This window comes from Alexandromys fortis, unplaced genomic scaffold (genome assembly GCF_014885135.2).
Source record: "Alexandromys fortis isolate MF-2015 unplaced genomic scaffold, M_Fortis_MF-2015_v1.1 scaffold_8_1_9099942, whole genome shotgun sequence".
Classification (NCBI taxonomy): Eukaryota; Metazoa; Chordata; class Mammalia; order Rodentia; family Cricetidae; genus Alexandromys; species Alexandromys fortis.
The window spans coordinates 6895984-6915980 of NW_026067898.1; the positions used below are offsets into that span (position 1 = coordinate 6895984).

The following is a 19997-nucleotide window of genomic DNA, read 5'->3' on the forward strand; positions in this document are numbered from 1 at the left end:
GTCAGATGCAATTAGTGAAGTCACCCATTCATTCAATTTATTAACTTTAATGAATTTAATAACTTTTTCTAGAGACGTTTATTTATTTTTATTTTATATATTTGAGTGTTCTTCCTGCATGTATGTCTGTGCACCACTTAGATACAACACCTGTGGAGGTCAGAAGAGGGCACTGGATTCCCAGGAACTGAACTTACAGATGTCTGTGAGCTGCCATTGGTGTGTGTCTTGACCACGGAGCCATCTGCCCAGCCCCTTAACAATATTTTGACACAGAGTCTCACTCTCTGGTACAAGCTGGCCTTGAACTTTAAAGTTTTGCCCCAGCTTCCCAAGTGATGGAATTATAGATTAGATGTGTGTTACCACACTTGGAAAATAATGTTTTTAAATTTTAATTGTGCGTTGAAGACACAAGAGACAAAGTAGTAAACAAAATGACCATTCTTTCTTCTCTGCTCAAAGTTAACAGTTTAACCTTGTGTAATGATACATAGAGCTAATAGTTCAGGGACCAAATGAAACAATATGTGTACAAAGACAGAGGAGAGGCTAATCTAGTTCCCTTTGACTCTAGTGTCCACACCTTCCGTGCTGTGTAGCTAATGCTAAGAGTCAGGAATTGCGGATTGTTACAATGAATTTGACACAGGGGTTACAGTCATCCCTTACAGTCATCATTATGTCCTGTGTCTGCAGAGGGAGTGTTCTGTTTCCATGGAGCTTAGAAAGAAACAGGAAGCAGGTTGTCATATCTTTCCTCTGTCCCTCCTCTTAGGAAGACCTGTCAAGGCAGTGAAAGGAATCCTTTTAAAGATGCGAGAAGCGCAAAGATTACCAGTAAGACCATTTGTACACTGGCGCCACCTAGTGGGAGAGTTTTTAGACTGCAAAGGCTGTAAAATAAGTAAACTATACTAATTTGTACCCTGAAGTTTTAAAGCTTATTATTATTATTTCCTTAAAGAAAAGCACTGGAAAATTAGCTTGGCCTATAGCGTGCACACACACACACATACATACACACACACGCACACACAAGAAATGCTAGTCTCCTTCAGTCTGCATGCCTTTGAAAGGCATGTGATTCAATTAGATGGCATCTTTAAAGTGTGTAGACTGCAGGACAAAACTCATAGGTGTCATTTAGAGTGGTTTCAATCAATTATTTGGTTACTATGGCTATTTAAATTAAATACAATTTCTTATGATTAAAAATGATTGAAATAGTTACAGATCACGTTCCTCTGTTAATTAGACGTATTTCCAGTGATCAAGAGCAGTCTGTGACTTCAACAATGCCCACACAGAATATTCCTGAAACAGCAGAAAGGGCTGTGGGACAGCACTGCTCTAGGGAGTGAAAACATTGCGGTCCCTGTATTCAACCTAACACACGTACTTCTCACTATTGCGTTTCCGAGAACTTTGATTATTCGACCATTATAGAAAATTATTTTTGATATTCTTCTCTGTCCCAGACTCATCACTTACAGCTCACTGATATGATTGTGTGACCGCAGAGAATGCAGTCTCACTACTGTATTTTCTAAACATAACGTTGACTTTCTCGCCTTTCTTCCTTTAGTCCCATTGCCCTTTATCTCAGTTTCTTCTCTAAGCTGCTCATGGCGATTAGTATTTTGCAACCCGGCTGTCAGTTCCTATGTTATTGAATTTTCATGTCGTTTATTGGCAATGCTTTTTTTTTTTAATACCTTTTGAGACAAGGTCTCACTTCGTAATACAAGCTGACCTAGAACTCATGGTGATCCTCCTGCCTCAGTCTAGTCAGTCAGGGTAGGTGTACAGGATTGTGCCACCACATTGAGTTTATATTGCAATGATTCAAGTTTGTTGTAATTTTAACCTCTGGCCGCAGTGAGATTGTAATTCATGAACGGTTGGGCATGGGGGGTTCAGTATTTGCCCTTTGAGTTTGGTTGCTACAATGTTTTGATAACAGAAAGCATCTCATTAATGCGATTTGATTGTAGCCACCAAATGTTCCTGGCCTAGTCATAAAACAGCTGCCGCTCCACGTTTGTATACAATATAAGGGCACAGAGACTTTTTAGGTAAAGGTTGAACAAACAAAATATCAGACCAGAGGCAGTTAGATTTGGAGGCCATCCAGCCTCTGCGAGAGTTGGGAGTTCCGCGGGATCTTTCAGCCAATCAGCAGCGAGGATGGAGCCGGCCATCAGCTGGTGCTGGATCCCGTCTCTAGGAGGAGTCCTCGGGCACAGAGGCAGCACCTTAGATCTTGGCCTCACTGCATCAGGGGACCAAGGGTGGCACACGGCACCTCTGCTGTGATTGTGGTAGGTGCTGGCTGATTAGAATGAGCGTGGGCTGGGCAGATTTGCCCTGTGAGCCCTGCTTGTGGGCTGATGCAACGAGGGCCTAGATGTACCCAGAGAGGAGCGTTCAACGGTCCCCAGCCTGGCAGAGCCAATCCAGTATCCTGTCGATTAGGACTGCCTGTAGTGCCTCTGATACCCGGGTGGGAAGCATGGCTCAGAAAAGCTTTCCGTGCATGTTGGGCAGAGGTTGGTAACGATGTAGAGAGCTGGGCACTTGGGAAGCTGAATTCTTGTTCTAGCTCATGGTGTCATGGCCACTCTCTAGGGCTGTGATTGTAGATACCAGTGAAGGGCTGGTAGAGTGAGATTTCCTCGGTCACGTTATCTCGCCCCACCTTATACAAATGAAGTTTATGCCCTGGGAATGCTGAAGCATGAATGGGCAGCCCGTATATGGCAGTTCTGTTGAACTTGACCATGTTGGATTTCGTGGTCTAAGTTGATGAGGACGACCGACCTGGTCTATTCCTTAAGAGGACACCAGATTTCATTACAGATGGTTGTTAACCACCATGTGGTTGCTGAGATTTGAATTCAGGACATTAGGATGCTCTTAGCTGCTGAGCATTTGGTCAATAGTTCTTATGAATTAAGACCATGAAATCCAATATGGACAAGTTCAACAAGAACCACCATGGATAGGCTACACATGCATGCTTCAGCATTGCCAGGGGTCGCCTTGTACAACCACATGGGAAATTCTGTTTCGTGGGTTTTTGTATGTGTTTACTATTTATCCTTAAAGTATTCTAGTGAGCTTCCCCTCCCTCCTCCACCAGTTGAATTATTTGGATTTGTAAAATTTAAAGGCTTTCTTGGTGCCTTCATTGTTCTGACATTTCTCTTCTGGTCGTGAAAAGTTAGACATAGTCCATGGTAGACAACAGTATTAAAAACTACTTATGGCCTGAAAAGTAACAGGGGACTTACCTAGTGTGTGTGAGCCCTAGGTTTGATCCCTAGCACGACTAAAATGCAAAACAAACAACAAAAAACAAATGAACAACAACAAATCATCCAATCTTCCTTTCTTATCATTTAAAACAATTTTCAGCCAGATGGTGGTAAATGCCTTTGATCCCAGCACTCGGAGGCAAAGGTAGGCAGATCTCTGAGTTCGAGGCCAGCCTGATCTACAGAGAATTTCAGCACAGCCAGGATTGTTACACAGAGAAACCCTGTCTTGAAAAACCAAATAAAATAAATTTTAAATATATTTTGATCATATTCTTTCCCTTCCCCAAGTCCTTCCAGTTCCTTTCCCCATCCCTATTCACCCAACTTTATCCTTTCTCAAAAAACAAACAAAAACCCAACGTAACAACCCCCAAACCAATAAAATAAAACACCACCCCAAAGGAAAAAAAAAAAAAACAACAAAAACCCTCACCAAACTATAACCAAATGAAAACACACACATAAAAAACTAGAGTCCAATGTATGTTGACCAACTACTGAACATGAGGTCTGCCCTGGAGGGGCTGATTTCGCTCAATCTTTAAGTGATAGTGTGGGGGAAAACAAGCATATTTAGTGTTTTAGTTACTGTTTTCAACAGAGTACTCAAAGGGAGGCAAACTTGTAGGGTTACAGATCTAATGCTACTCCGTCCCATTCTTCCCACCACTCATCAGTTGTGACCTGCACCAGGTTGATTTCCGTGTGCCTCCCTTGTTTTGTTCGGATGTAGGAAAACATGAGCAGTAACCGACTCAGAGCTGTGCGGATCCACTGAGTTCACGGCACACTTGGCTTAGAACTCAGGCATGTTGCTGTTCGTTAGTACTGAGACTACTTCAGACTCAGGTGGATAGTCGGTTCTCATAGTTCACATCACACTTTTACCTGCTTCTTCTTGCATACTAAGTACTGGTAAAAGCCAGTTGTGGTCACGGAGCCTATAACCTGCACGCGAACGGCTGAGGCAGGAGGACTGAGTTCGTAGCCAGCCAGCTCAAACTACAGTGATTCCGAGGCCACATAAGACTGTCTGGAACAAACAAAAGACAACAATAAATAAGTAAATACCGATAGAGTATCAGCTAGTTTCATGACGAATCAGTTTCTTTCTTGCCATTGCTGAATCTCTTGGTTTTATATTACCTGGAACAGGACTGTCAGTGTCTGCTCCAGCAACAGTAGTGTATGACTAAAGACAGTGACGGTAAAAGTCACGCGGTGACTGATGCTGGCAGAGCACTGAACGTAAGTATTTTTGGCACGTGACTTTGATGAGAAATCAAATTTGGAGTTTCCTAAATTACTAGTAACATTTAATTGGCACAGCTCAATCTGCCTGGTATAGAAGGTCACGAATGAAGACTCTGGGGAGCACTTTGATGGTGTTTAGTTCTTCACGATACAGACTTTACAGTTACAATGTACATATTTTACAAATTGTCATACGTTTTCTTCTGTGGAGGAATTTCTCTCTTTTATGGCTTTAATCAAAGACCCACTGCGTTTTGAAAATTTTTGCAGTGTCTTGACTATTATTTGGAATTTGTCAACCTCTCTTCCATAAAGTAAGTTTTCTCTCACACCTAATACTGAGTGCTAAATTATTTGCTTTTAAGTGCTGCACACTGATTGGCCTTCTTTTTTGGGGTGGATTAATGATGGTTTTTGGCTCCTGATCAGATTTTAAAAGTGAGGAAAACGCCGCTTTCATCTTTGTGTAATGACTTTCATTATTCAAAAAACAAATACAGTGTTTTTCAAATTTGTCAGATTAATTGACGCAAATATTTTGTTTCTTAGGGATTATGTAAACAAATATATTCTTGGGACTGTATTGTCAAAGAATGTCATGATTTTAGTAATAGTAATTTGTTATGTTTAAATCCATCTTAATCACGAACTCCCCTGTTCTCATTCTTCACAGAACACAAAGTGTAGGGAGACGCAGCCCAGGTAGGCCAAGTGCATGTGTTGTGTGCCTGTATGTGTGTTGTATGTGTGTGTGTGTTGTATGCATGTATGTGGTTGAGCCTGTTTGTGCAAGCATATATGGAGGCCAGAGGATGATGCTGGAATGTCTTCCTCGATTGTTTCTCCATCTTGCTCTTAGAGACAGGCTCTTTCACGTAAGCCCAGAGCCCTGCTTGCTAGTCTGGATTGCCAGGCTCTCAAGAAGTTCCTGTTCCCATCTTCATAGCAGTGGGGGAAAGGCACACTCTGGGTGGTGATGCCAGGGACTCCGTTCCCTATTCCTGCCGAGCCATCCGTGGACTTCAAAGTTCAGCTTATGGAGTTGTAATTATTTACTTTTCATGCCATTTTGGACAAGAAGCATTTATTTAGCTGTCCAACTAAATTCTTGGCGGTCGCTGAAGCACCTTAGTTCAGAATCTTGTTTGTATCTCTCGCTACACAACAAGATTGTCTGCACTTAACAACATATATTTTATGCTGCATTGATACCGTGTTCCAGTGAGGCCTGAGCTCAGTAATGTCATTTTTGTTACTTTCAGGTAATACTTGTTCTAATCTGGTAGACTGGGTTACAAATAAAGTAAGTACAAAAGTCATGTTACATGTTATCTTATAGGGGCCCCACTTTTTTCTGATTGATTTTAATCTCCTATGCATGGCTGTTGTGACGAGTGTGTAACACATCTACTATCATGCTTGTTCTGTTCTTCTAAGTAAAGGGATGCCTGTGTCACACAGCATTTTTGCATATGCATTTAAATTAATATAATTGTTTGAAGGCTGCGGTAAAACCAGGCTTATACCAATAGGAGTATATGAAGAAGCTAAGACTAAAAATTTAAAATATGTCTGATCAGGTGGCTGTGATGACACCCACCTTTAATCCGGGAAACAGATGCAGCTGGGTCACTGTGAGTTTGAGCCAGCCTGGTCTAAAAGAGTCCCGGGACAGCCAGGGTTACATAGTGTGATCAAATCAACAACAACAAAAGTCTGACGAATGAGAAGACTGAAGTGTCTGTAAAGCTGGATGCCGTAGCACATCTGTGTTTTCGAGCACTCGGACATTAAAGCGCATGTACATTAAATGCTATGGTTTGCTTAATGTTATTGACATTCCCTTCAGTCAGAGTAACGGGACCCTTCTCCCTCCCAGTTGTCTTTCCAGGTTCGCAAATCTGCTGTTGTCTTTGGTCTGTGCCTTAAGGTCTCATCGCAGAACAAAATGGGAGATGCTGAAGCAGGCAAGAAGATCTTTGTTCAGAAATGCGCTCAGTGCCACACGGTGGAGAAAGGTGGGAAGCACAAGACTGGTCCAAACCTCTGGGGCCTTTTCGGCCGGAAGACAGGACAAGCACCAGGATTTTCTTACACCGATGCGAACAAGAATAAAGGTAAAGGCCAGGAGCGGTGGGAGATGCTCGGAGATTTTATTGCAGGAAAGACTGTTCGGGGTCTGGTGTGGAAGTGTCTGCCTAACTGTTGCATTGGAAATAGACTCCCATGTTTCTGATAACTGAAATGCTGGGTTTTTTTGCCATAACATCTGGATTTAGATAGCTTGTTATCCCTCCAACCAGAAGACTCGAGTCTTTCATGACATAGAATTTGCCCGTGTAGACTGTTTTATATGTTAATTTTATGTCACGTTTACCTTGAGAAAGTGTGGGTTAAGTCTAAAAAAGAAAACATTTTAAGGGCACGATAGCAGTAGTGATTATATTTGTAGTGGTGATTCTTAGCAGTGTTGGGAATATAAAGTTTGAAAATATATTTAACAATTTGGTATTGGTTGGTAGAAGGGAGTTAAACCGTAAAGTGAGAAAGCTTTTTAGAATTGAGATTAAAGACAGCTAGAAAAAACTATAGTATCTGTGCAAAACAGCTGGTTTCATGCATGTGTGTGCACAGACATATATAAATAGATTAGCACAGCAAATATTCTTAAAGTACAACTCTCCTTTGAACTGTTCTTGGTGGCCTAACATACAGACCACAATCTCGGAGCACTCGTATCTGACGAGGGTCTCAGTGTATAGTCCAGACTGACTTTGAACTCATTTATAGCCCAGCTTGGCTTCAAATTCACTATGATCCTCTTGCAAGTGCTAGAATTATAGGTACATAGGCTATTTTAATTTTTTTTAAATTGGAGAGAAATTCACACAACATTTAGCTAGTTATTTTAGAGTATGTAATTTATTAACATTTAGCATTAATGATAGTATACCATCATCACCTCTCCCTGGCTTTATTTATTTGTTTGTTTGCTTGCTTACTTACTTGTTTATTTATTCACTTATTCATCCATCCATCTATTCATTTATTCTTTTGAGACTGGTCTCACTATGTAGACCAAGCTAGTCTTGAGTGCACAGAGATACACTTGCTTCTGCCTCCCGAGTGTGGGATGGAGGTGCGTGCTGCTATGTCTGCCTTCAGAACTTTTTAGAACGAAACACACCATAGCACCTTCATCTATTCTGTAGCCACCCCTCCTAGCTCTGTTCTTCCATGGCTGCTAGGCAGCTCTGTGTCTCTTTGGATTTGCATGTTGACTGTTTGATGTGCAAGGAATCCTGTAACAAGCTACTGTCTGTGTCTGTCTCCTTCACCGGGCGTGACACTTTCAAGGTCCATGAAAACTGTGGCCAGTATCAATAGTTCAGGATAATTCTGATGGTGACGCTAGCACGTGGTTTCGATCTCCACTTTGTCGTGTGTGTGTGTGTGTGTGTGTGTGTGTGATTAACGAGTGCCCAGTGCACATGTGGAGATCACAGACAGCTTGCAGGAGTGGGTTCTCTCCTTCCACTATGTAAGTCCTGAGGATAAAACTTGGGACGTTGAGTCAGGCCTGCACTGTCATTGTGTTCAGGATGTGCAAAAATGCTGGCAAGCAGGTATTGTACGGTAAAGGATTTTGTTCTTCTCTTGGGTTTCTGTAAGGGACTCTGTAAAATCTGGGAATTTCCTAAGTGAAAGGATTATCTTTGTTAGTCCCAGGGACCAGGACCGACTCTTGCTGATGCTTGACTCCACTCCTAGATCATTTTCGGATAGGGGCTGACCTTGCAGGAAGGAACAATCATGAGGTTAGATAATTGTGCCTCATGCTCAGGGATTTCGGGTAGACTTCTGGGGACAGAGTGGGGATCGAGATGCTGGAACTGGGTTCTGTCATGTTACAGTGAGCCTGCCAGTCATGTTTGTGTACTGAAACCCCTGTTAGATGCTCCTTACCAGCCAGCACTCTGGCAGAGAGAGGAGGTCCTGATCCTTCAAAAGCATTTCCAGGAAGTGTGCATTTGGGACCCTCCAGTCCTTGCCTTGTGGGTCTCTTAGGCCCTGCCCCGACGCACGGCCTTTATAATAATTGTTGGTGTACTGCCTTCCTGAGTCCTGAGAGCTGTTCTAAAGGAATCACTGGACATCAGAAGATTGTGGGAATTTCAGAAGTTTGGGTGGCTAGACCTCCCCTCCCCCAAAAGCCTCATAGTTTTTAAAATAAAGGCCTTCTTCCAGAAGGCTGTGGAGTGTGTGCTGACTGTGGACAGTTAGTGTTAGAACTGCAGTTTGGTGAGTGCAGTTAGATTTTCAGTTGTTAGGTTACTGAGGAAACCAATTTTTAAGTCACGTTTGTTGCTTTCAATGATATGGTTCTTGAATTTGTGTGGTACTTGGGAATTGAACCCAGGGCTTCATCCATGCTTGGAGCATACTCGACCTCTGGGCTGTACACTCATCTTGACAAACTTTTAAACTGTTTCCTCCTGTGTCTTTTTATTAATATTGTGTTGACAGTGAAGTTGGAAGGTCCTAATTTCTAGTCTAATTATAAACCACATTTGAATTGAAATGAAATGAAAGTGATGACAGAGCTGTGTGCGCCCAGTCAATTGCTTCCTTTTCTGTACATAAAAAAAAAAAAACAAAAAACAAAAAACGTTTTCAGTTCATGAGGTTCCTTTTATTTATCAGTTGCTGGCTTTCTTTCTCGAGGAGCTGGAGTCCTGTTTAGAAAGTCTACAGAAATAGCTCTATCAAAGGATAGGCCTGCTATGAAAGTGTGGTGATAATTAAATAAAAGAATACTACCTCTTAGGCTCACGGATTTGGAGGAGTAAAGAGTCACTGGCGCACTGTGTGCGCTGATATATTAGGCACTTTGAGTAGAGGGGAAAGAAAAAAGAAACAGATTAGCTAATCAGGGCAATTAGTACTGGGTTGTTAGATACAAAGCAGAGGTGCGAAAGCCGTGTCGAGGAAGGAGCATTAGAGGCAAAGACGGGAGAGGATGCAGCAGCGGCTGAGCTGACCTCAAAGAAAGGAAATCAAACGATGTCGGATATTCTCAGGCTTAGGGGCTGAGACGAAGAATGGCAGACATGGCTGCCTGTGCTGCTTGAGAAGGAAAAGGGAAACGGCGCGGGAAGACTAGAGGGACACAGGACCAGAGTGAAGCGTGGAGGGAGTCGACAGTGGGTACTGCATAGAGGAATGCACGGAGCAAGCAGAGCAGACGGGGTGTAGCGTATGAACGCAACCTTGACGGCTTGTTCGTCTGCTGGTGTCAGTCCTGGCTCTATGGATGTGTCTCTGGGCCGTCCTGTCCTTGCCCAGGGCCTTCCTTTGGAGATGAAGTTGCAGATGCGGTCCAGTTAGTGGGCAGTTCTTCACAGGTGGAGTACCAGATGCTGGCCATGCTTGTGGGCTCACCCTCACCCGAAAGTCAGGTGGCTTGTGTCCTTTTCACTGGTTTTCCAGGGGAGAAGAGGACAACTTTGTCATCTTGGAATTGGATTTCCGATCACAGATTTCCATGACAGATAGGTAGGGGTGCGTGAGTGTGTGTGTGTGTGTGTGTGTGTGTGTGTGTGTGCGCGCGCGCGCGCGCGCGCGCATGCGTGTATGCACACACGAGTGCAGGCACATACACGCCACACTTTACATATGGAGATCAGAGGACAACTTTGGGGAATTGGTTTTCTCCTTTACTGTGGGCGCTGGGACTCAGGTTGTCAGGCCTTCAGAGTTATTTCACCCCATGAGCCACCTCTCTACTCAATAGTCACAAACTCTTGAATTCAGGTAGCTTTGTTATGTCAGGGCAAGGTACATTCTTCTTTGGGCATCATTATGCCCAATTTTAAAGCAGAAAATTGGATTAGATTGCAGGCTATCTGAGATTTTTCTCTAGAAGGGACGCTGTGATTTCAGAAGCTCGAGGCACCCTGGAGGCACAGCATGTCTGGGGTAGTTGTTCATTGACATATCTTTGATGGTCCTATACAACACATGACTATTGGCTCTCTATAGAGAAACAGGAATAGACTCTCTTTCTGGGATTTTCTTGTAGTTCAGGCTCTACATTGTTAGCTAAACAGTCTTCCCATTGAGTGACAGGTAACCCTCTGTTCACATATGTGGGTCAGAGTGAACAGTAAGCCCTAAGAAGTAACCACGAAGACTTAATACTTATTTTCAACCTTATAGGTATTGTCTGGACAGAAGCAACTTTGATGGAATATTTGGAGAACCCAAAGAAATTCATCCCTGGCACTAAAATGATCTTTGCTGGTATCAAAAAGAAGAGTGAGAGAGAAGATCTTATTCAGTATTTGAAACGGGCAACATCCTCATGAATTAGTAGTACAGCTTCAAAAATACTAGTTCTCAATTTCAAATATTGTGCTTAATAAGAAGCAATTTCTGCTCTTTCTTGATCAGCCTGTAGTAATTTTAACACGTTAAATAAAGGTTGATATTTTTGATTGTGTATAGTCCACTCATGAGAAATTGATTTTCGTTAGATTGTGCTTGCCTTTTACTTAACTGAAAACAGGGAACATATAGTCAAACCTTGGGAAAGCTTTTTGGGGGGCGGGGAGAGAAAGAGAGAATGAATGAATTATGGATCCTGGGTGAATAAAACAAAATCTAAACAGAAGGAGAAAGTCATGGCCCGCCTACTTTGATAAGCACATCTTGGGTTTTTTTTTTTTTTTTTTTTGCTTTTGCATCTTTAAGCTCTCTGATCCTAAACAACACAAAGCTGGGCTCAGGATCTTTTGCGGGGAAAAGCCCCAGTCAACTACTCAAAAGGCAGAAAGAGCCCATCTCGGAGTCACAAGTGCAAAGCGTGGTGGGGCAGGCCCACTCCAGCTAGTGGAGGGCACAATGCTCTCTGTAGCGAGGCTTCTCCTGAACAGGGCCGTCATCCAAATGATGGGGTCCCAGGGAGGAGGGAACAGCTTCCATACCAAAGAGTTGGGTAGAAGACTAGTTAGGGGCCATGACAGGGAAGGATGAAATACCTGTTACCCCATTTATGCTTCACATCACCACCCCAGGGTCTTAGGGGTCAACTTCATCCTCTACAGTGGTAGTTCAGGCCAGAAGCAAAGCATTGATCTTCTACCGATAACTTTCACCTTTATCAGCACTTGACTTACAGTATGTACTGCTACTGTGAGATGAACTAGTTGAAAAGGAGCAAATTCTAGAAAGTTCCATTAAATTTGCTAAGTGCTCAGGCTTCCTCTTGTTATCTCTGACAAGTTGGAAGGAATGCACTTCTCTGGGATGCCAGGGTCAGTAGTGTGTGGAAAGCTGTCTCTGGGAATGGAGAGTGGCTTCAGGCAAGGCTAAGCTTGTCAGGCTCTCCCTCAGGGAGTTTTCTGCGAGGACAGAGAGGTTGCAGGGTCTCTGAGGGTGTGCCCAGAGCAGAGCTGGGTTTGCAGAGCTGCTACCTTAAATCAGACACCACATCCCATTCTAGTCTGCATGAGGCCCGTCAACTTTGTGAGACACAACTTGAGCTCAATTCTCATTCGTAACTCAGTCCAGATCGACAGAGCCCTGCAGGAAAAATTTGCTGGTGTTGCTACAAGCTGCTGTTCCCTGCTGCAAGCTTCAGGCAGGAGGAAGGCGGCTTTAGGCTTGGGGAGTAAAAGCTTTTGCCTTAGGAGTAGAAGCAGCTGTTCTGAGGACTGAGATAATAAAAGGCATTTGGGTAGAAATGAGGAATAGTTTCTCTCCAAGTAGATTTCTGCTTAAGGAATTGTTGGGTTAGTAACATATTGAGTATAACATTAAACTTCAGAAAGAGTAAAGCAGGTCATCCCCCCCCACACATTTTTTTTAGTGGAAATGTTTTATTCATTCAAAAAGTTGGAGGAAATGCTACACATGCGCATGGTAATTGAAGTCGTGCGCTGTGAGACACTTTATTATTGAAATTGTCTCTGAGAAGCTTACATTTATTTTAGGATAGCTTTCTGTGAAATGGCTTCTGGCCATGCAGACAGCTTTATTCAGTGCCGCTTTAGCTAGGTTACATTGAGTCTCCCAGAATCCTCTGCGTGGTTCCCATTCCGGCTGGTGACAAAAGCTTTATGCTTGAGACTGAGAGGAAGCAGGGCCAGGCAGAAGGCTTTATATTTAGTGGGTCAGCTCACATCCATGCACATAATCTACACTCGCCACACATCTGTTCGCTCTCATGTTTGGCAGACAGCCACCCCTCAAACTCCTGCTGGCCCCTTGTTTCTGTGAGATTTAGAGCAGGTATGTGGGCTGTTCTGATGGCAGACTGGCTTTGCTAGGTCACCCACATCAGTGGTGAACTCCTGACTTGAGTACCAGTTTGCCCTCTTGGTTTATCCTTGCTCCCCCTGTGCTTTTCCTTCCTAGCTGTCTGCCCTGAGGACTGAGCCCTAATAGCTTTAAGCTCATCTCTAGATCCCCAGCCAGTAACAAACACTCTAATCTGACTCAACTCCAACTAGGCTGCTCTAAGTCCCCTTCTTGAGTAGGCCCTGGGTCTTGGCCTCTCTCCTTAGCTATTTAGACCCATGTTTAACCTGAATCCCACTTAATCAGTTCAGCAGATTCACATCCGTGGCACCTGAGCACTCCGATCTGCCTTCAGCAAAATCCTGTCAAGTTTATCCATCCAGAATCCCCTTTACCTCTGGCATTTCTTTCCTCTGACTGCTTTTCCACTCCCTGATCTGCTCCTGGGCTGTAAGTCCCTGGTTGTTCTTTGGTCTTCGTTGTTGAGCTGATTTTTTTTTTCCAGGACCAAAACGATCTTTCATAGTTGCTCCTTAAATCAGCACGTCTTTAATCCCAGCACTCAGAAGGCAGAGGCAGGCAGATCTCTGTGAGTTTGAGTCCAGCCTGGTCTACAGAGTGAGTTCCAGGACAGCCAGGGCTGGTACATGGAGAAACCCTGTCTCAAAAAACCAAACAACAAAGCAGCATCATTTTACTGATTTTTACTGTCGCAACAGCCTTCTGCAGCCTCCCCCCCCCCCCGTAGCCTCTGTGACTTGATTGTGATACTTTAGCCATCTACATTTGAACCTTTTCCTCCCCAGCTTCTACCTAAAGTTTGTGTGGTTTCAGCTCTAATTAGTCTCTTGTTCCCAGCACCCATGTGATCTTGCTCTCTAGGCAAAGACACTGTGGATACCATAGCTGTACATAGGCACCATAGCTGTACAACACAATTTGGGAGCAACAGGGACCTTAGGGTGATACACAGAATGTCCTTCAACCTGAATTAGGTGTGCCCTGATAGGGAAGAAGAGAAAGGAAATTTACTAGAATCTAAAGTTGTCAAGTTATGTTAAAATGTCCCCTAAACTTAAATTAGATATTCAGGGGAAGAATACTTAGGCTAACTAGAAACATTTTATGATGATGAAATTTGAAAAAGTAAGTACTTTGATTTTATAGCACCACTTCCCAGAGCAGGAGACCAGAGATCAGGAAAAGTTATGCTGATGTTGTATCAACAGAAAAACATTTAGAAGAACTGAGAAGTCAGATGATTGGATGAAAACTATTACCTGTAGTACCATCCATTTTAATATCCAATCTTAAGAGCTCTGAAAGAATAATGTATCGTTTACATAAAGTCAGACTGTGGAATCTTTTCACTTGGCAGCTTTGTGTGTCAGAAAGGGGCAGAAAGAACGCTTTAGGAAAAAGTGGGGCATTGTTAGATCCTATACATTCACTTCCCAGACATAAAGCTGGCGTTCATGTGGGAAGCAACATAACATTTGCTTTTCAAGAAGAGTAATTGTTTAATTGAACCCTTGTGTAGTACAAGATCACGGTGTACAATATATGCTTTGTATAATCCACTGTGTTTACTACAACAGCACATGCTGTGTATAATCCACTGTATTTACTATAACAGCGTGTGGAAGGTTTGCTTATTTGCTGAGCCCTCCCGCTTCATCACCTTCTAAAATAGCACAGGCAGGAATTCTCTGGATTTCTCACTTGGTAATCTTAACTGTCCACGTGTGAGTTTGAAACCTCAGTGTCACACAGTTCTGCTTGACTTCCTGATTGTGCCCTCTGTGGGACCTCATTTAAGCACAGAAGCTAAGTGGTGCATGAGGGATCAGGGTGCGGGAGGTGGGAGTTTGTGTGAAAGTCACAAGAGCTGGCGACAGACACGAAAGGCAGAGAAGGTAGTTTATATGTATATACATATGAAACAGGTGTATGTGGTGGGACAGATCTCTCACTTTCTAATATATTTTATTTCTGGAATCATTTATTTAAATTCAGTTCTCCATTAGGAAAATTCAGTATGAAAACAAAGCCATTCAAGAAGGCATATGTGGGACATTCCCCCTACTCTCCCACATCTTTCCTCTCTTCCTTTAAAAGATGAAATTCCTGGGTGTGATGACGTAAGCCTGTAATCCTAACATCTGATAGGCTGAGGCAGGAGGATATGAAGTCCCAGGTCAGCCCACTGCACAGTAAGAACTTGTCTCAAGAAACTTTGAACAAACCAGCAAACAATGACAACAACAAACTACAGAACAAAAGATAAAGACAGGGGGAAAGGAAAGAATAAAAGGAAAGGAATGGATACAAAAAACTCTACTCCCCACCCCAATTAAAAATCATACAAAATATAAGGGTACAGAGACAGACCAGAAAGCATTAAGAAAGAAAAGGGAGGTCCTTTCATAACCAAATACTTAGTCGGTACTAATCCTCAAATGTGGGTTAGACCCTGGGTCCTTGTCCTCCAGTGTCTGACTTTTCTACCTCTTAGGTTGGATATAGTCAAGTCTTTTAAACCTGAGATCCATGTGCTTTAAATTACCATCACCCTTACATAATGTCTGTCCTATCGAAATCTGAAACAGTTGCATGGAATCAAATTTTTATTGTATTAATCCTGCTCAGAGCCTCAGTTTTAGTTAACTATCCTTTTTTTTGTAAGATACTTGACATTATGTGAAAATACTGACTGTATAAATGCAGTTTGATAATTAAAATAGTGGTGGAAAAAAAGTGTGTGTCCATGTCTGCCATGGTGAGACTGTGGTCTGCTACAACCAAAGGTTGCAGGGGGACTTTTCTGTCCCACCAGTTGCTCCCCAAAATAACAACACAGAGACTTAATAGTAATTTTACAAATGCTCAGCCGATAGCTTAGGCTTATTTTTAGCTTACTCTCATAACTTAAATTAACCCATTTCTATTAATCTATGTGCTCCCCTGAGTCCTATTTACCTCAGGTACATACTTCCCATCCTGCTTGCTCTGTGTCTCATGACGTCTCCCTTGACTCTGTCCTTCTTCTCCCCAACATTCTCTCTGCCCCCCCAAACCCTGCCTAACCATTGGTCAATCAGCTTTTTATTAACAATGAGAGAAACACCTCTTCACAGTGTACATGCAGAAGGACTATTCCTCAGCAGAAGGCATCCGTTAGTTTATTCAGCAAGTATTTGTTACACATTGCAGTATCTGGTCTCCACGGACACCTCCAATAAACATTGTTTCTAGGCACTCACGCCTGGAAGTTCTAAGTTCATTAGATTTAGTACCTGGCAACTAATATATTAAGTGTCAGTTTCCCCAAAGAAGTTATCCCTGTATGAGTTACAGTGTTTCTAGTTCTTGGGATCATGTTCTCTGCTATCCTCTAGGGCGGAAGATTAGGCCACGAATTTTAGTTACAGCTACATGTCATGTGTAGATACCGACTTCTTAGTAGGCAGTTTCCCTGTCATGGCAATATTTCAAGGACTTGGAACAATGGTTATCTCTCCATCCCCACCGCACGTAGGCTGTGGTCAGCCGTGGCTTGCCATTCTGGACCCTGATTAAAGGGATAGTACCAGCATCGGACATTCTTATTCCCATGTCAGAGGAGAAAACGAAGAAGCATGGAAGAGGCTCCCGAGGCATCTTAAACACAGACACGGTGCTCATTATTCGCGCTCATACTCCACTGACTACGACTTGCTAAGTAGACTGCCAAACTCGAGGGCTAAGGTCAGGCAGAGGTATTCTCTTCCTGCAAGAAGGATAGCAAGTACACAGCAATTGTGCTCCATCCCTTTGGAAGGAAGAAGGTGATGTGGGAGTGATTTCTTAATAATAAAGAAACTGCCTCGGCCCTCATAGGACAGAAAATTAGGTAGGCGGAGTAGACAGAAGAAAATGCTGGGAAAAAGAAGCTGAGTCAGAGGAGTCGCCATGATTCTCCCGCTCCAGACAGACGCAGGTTAAGATCCTCCCTGGTAAGCCAGCTCGTGGGCTACACAGAATATTAGAAATGGGTTAAAACAATATGTAAGAGCTAGCCAATAAGAAGCTGGAACTAGCCGGGCCAGGCAGTGTTTGAAAGAATACAGTTTCCGTGTAATTATTTCTGGGCATGAGCTAGCCATGCGGGTGGCCGGATGCCGGGGACGCAGCCCTGCCGCCGCTCCTATTTCAACAAGAAGGCACTGAATACGTGCAAATAAAACAAGCACCATGACACATGTGTCTTTCCTTTTCCCATGAGTTCCTTTCTGACCACTCCTCTGGTGAGCCCAGTCTCATTGCTTCTGATGTAGGTGCTCCCCTGACTGATCACATCCCAGGTATACTCAGATTTGTTCCCATTTCTGCTTTCGGTACTTGCTCGTAACCTGCCTGCTGGCACGTCAAGCTCACTTAGATCTCAGCTTGTGACGCTGCTGGCATTGCTGTCACTGTGTCTGTTCTGTGACTTCTGTAAGTCTGATGTATGCAAGGAAAAGTCAGGCCCCTGTAAAGTCCAGTGTCTTGGATTTAATGATAAAATTGCTGTGTCATCTTACTGGCGGTATGAAAGAATTTGGGAACAGATTCTTTGAAGCTAGGACTAGAAGATTCTGATCTGTTGTTTTTATCTGAGAGTCTCAGTCAAGATCATTGCCAAAAAAGGTAAAATGCAGATTTTTTTAAAAAAATGCTATCTTAACTGAATAAATGATGTCTTCTTTTCTAAAAAGAAATTGCTTTATTTTTGTTACTTATTATTATTGTTGTTTTCTAGTGATAGGTCTCTGTTCTAAAGGGCTCCGTGGCTCTAGGAAATACTAATCTGTTGCCAGAATTCAAAAGCATTGAGAACAACAAATGGGGAGCTGTGGCTGCAAGGAACAGAAGTGAACTAGACACTTAGTGAAACTACTGGGATAAAAGGCAAGACTCACACTACAAGAGAAAACTAGTTCTTAGGTTGGGGTAAAGAGGCCCCCAAACCTAGCATGATCTGCATTTCAAATAACCTGGCTTCTTGGAATTTTTCTTCCCCAGTTCAAATGAGTTTGCATTTGAAAGCTTGGCAAACTGTTATACCTCCTTAAATTTAAAGATTACTAAGTGCTCATGGTTGTTGGGCCATCCTCTGGAATGTACTCAGCCTACCAGGGGCCACGCCCTCAAGGAAAATGGGCTCTTATTCCCACAGAAGCCATCAACCGTCCACAGCTCCTCAGCTAAGGATGGGGTACAAGAGCACCCCCCCCCTCCATGCTGGATCATGTGCAAGTCTATGTGGGTAACTGCAGCTGCTCTGAGTTCTTGAGGGCAAGAATCTCTCCTGTCCAGAAGATGCTGCTTCACACCAGTCTACCTGAGCTTCTGGATCTAACAGTCTTCTGAGTGTGTGTGTGTGTGTGTGTGTGTGTGTGTGTGTGTGTGTGTGAGAGAGAGAGAGAGAGAGAGAGAGAGAGAGAGAGAGAGAGAGGTCTCATCTGCAGCTAAGCACTTCACAGACACTTTCCGCACATTGACCTACTGCGAGCTTCTGCATTAACAACCATCTACTGCACCGATGTGGTCTGAGAGCTGCATCCATCTGTGGGCTAGAGATAATAATTTAGAGGGCAGTTTGGTATTATGCCCATGTAGCAAAATAATAGCAGCAGGTTCACCCCAAGGTCCATGAACATATCAACCATGGAGTCTTTGCTCAATTTGTAGTGCCAAGCATGTGTTTCCTCTTGCAGAGTGGGCCTTAAGTCCAATCATGTCACTTTTGTACCTTGGGCCTATCTTGACATGCTGGCTGCTATTGTCATTCTGTAGCTAGAGAAACTTCATTTTATGCTAGGCCTCCATCTTGGTGACCACTAGTTGTCTGTCTCTGACTCTAGTCCCTGGAAGATAAGTACTCGGTAACCCTGATTCAGTGGCCCCTACCCAGAAATGTATAGTCATGGCATGTGCTTTGCTATGACTATGACTAACTGCCTTTTGGGGGCACCTGTAAGCTGTTTATGCAGACATTCAAGGTCTAGTTTGAGGTTGCCTTCACTACCTAATCTTGGTAGAGCAAAACAGCTCTTGATTTGCTCCTGCAGAAACTCAAGGTCGTCCGGTCTGTTTTACCTTTAAAATCCCTCCCCTCCTCCTCCTTAGAGGAGCACGCTCTAATTTGGCTAAGAGATTGCTGTCCTGCTAGTAGCTTTAATAAATTGAACTAATTATAGTCTCGATGGAGTCTATGGTCTTTTCCTGGGGTTCGTGAACTCAATAACAGCTCACAAGGTTCGCAGCTGGGTAAGACTGCTTAACACACACACACATACACAGAGAGAGAGAGAGAGAGAGACAGAGACAGAGACAGAGACAGAGAGACAGAGAGAGAGACAGAGAGAGAGACAGAGAGAGAGAGACAGAGAGAGAGAGAGACAGAGAGAGAGCAGCCTACACAGCATCTTCTGGTACTATGGAAGCTTCCAACTGTGAAGAAGCTTCCTAGCCGCCACTTGATCTCTAGCATGTCTGTGACCACGTGTGTGCGGAGCACTTCAATGAAAGGACTAGCATGAACAAACATGCTTGAAGCTCTCCCCGATGTCAATGTCAAATATCCTTCAGGGAGATTTGATGAAGCCTTGGCTCAACGCGGGGATGGGCAAATACAGGGAACTGCAGTCACAGAGCACATGACATTTCAAAGACTGGAAAAGAGGAGTTTGAGAGGCAGGTCCGGGAAGACACCAAGAGAAGGCTCAGGAAGCAGAAAGGGCTGCGGGTTTGTTTCTGGAAGGCAATGGGAAGAACAATGAAATAAAGGCGTTTATGGAGGAGTCGCGAGCTGGTTTCCGAGGGCTGCTGTAACAAGAAGCCACACACACCTGGTGACTCAGAGCAAAGGAAACTCATCCTGTGATTTTGGAGGCCAGAACTTCAAGATAGTAAGGAGGCTGATGTTTTACCTGGAGATTCTGAGAGAAAATCTACTTCCTGATTCTTGGCTAGCTTGAGGTGCCTGCCATGGGTACTTGACATTCACGGACTTGTGGACACAGGACTCCAATCTCTAGCCTTATCTTTGGATCACCCACCTCCTCTGTGAGTCGTGGTGCCTTCTCTCCTTTGCAG

General features: G+C 43.5%; 1 protein-coding gene across 5 annotated transcripts; it reads left to right on the forward strand.

The window, feature by feature from the left end:
* The first annotated feature begins 2194 nt into the window (after window positions 1-2194).
* On the forward strand, window positions 2195-11079 carry LOC126487150 (cytochrome c, testis-specific). Of its 5 annotated transcripts, XM_050119842.1 has the most exons (5): window positions 2196-2324; window positions 5251-5279; window positions 5840-5880; window positions 6457-6694; window positions 10797-11079. In XM_050119842.1, the coding sequence occupies exons 4-5, from the start codon at window positions 6526-6528 to the stop codon at window positions 10943-10945; spliced, it is 318 nt and encodes a 105-aa protein (XP_049975799.1). In that variant the 5' UTR covers window positions 2196-2324; window positions 5251-5279; window positions 5840-5880; window positions 6457-6525; the 3' UTR covers window positions 10946-11079. The 5 variants fall into 5 exon arrangements, with proteins under 5 accessions (XP_049975794.1, XP_049975799.1, XP_049975789.1 ...); XM_050119832.1 differs by lacking the exon at window positions 5840-5880; XM_050119827.1 differs by lacking the exon at window positions 5840-5880 and having other exon boundaries at window positions 6508-6694.
* The last annotated feature ends 8918 nt before the right edge of the window (window positions 11080-19997 follow it).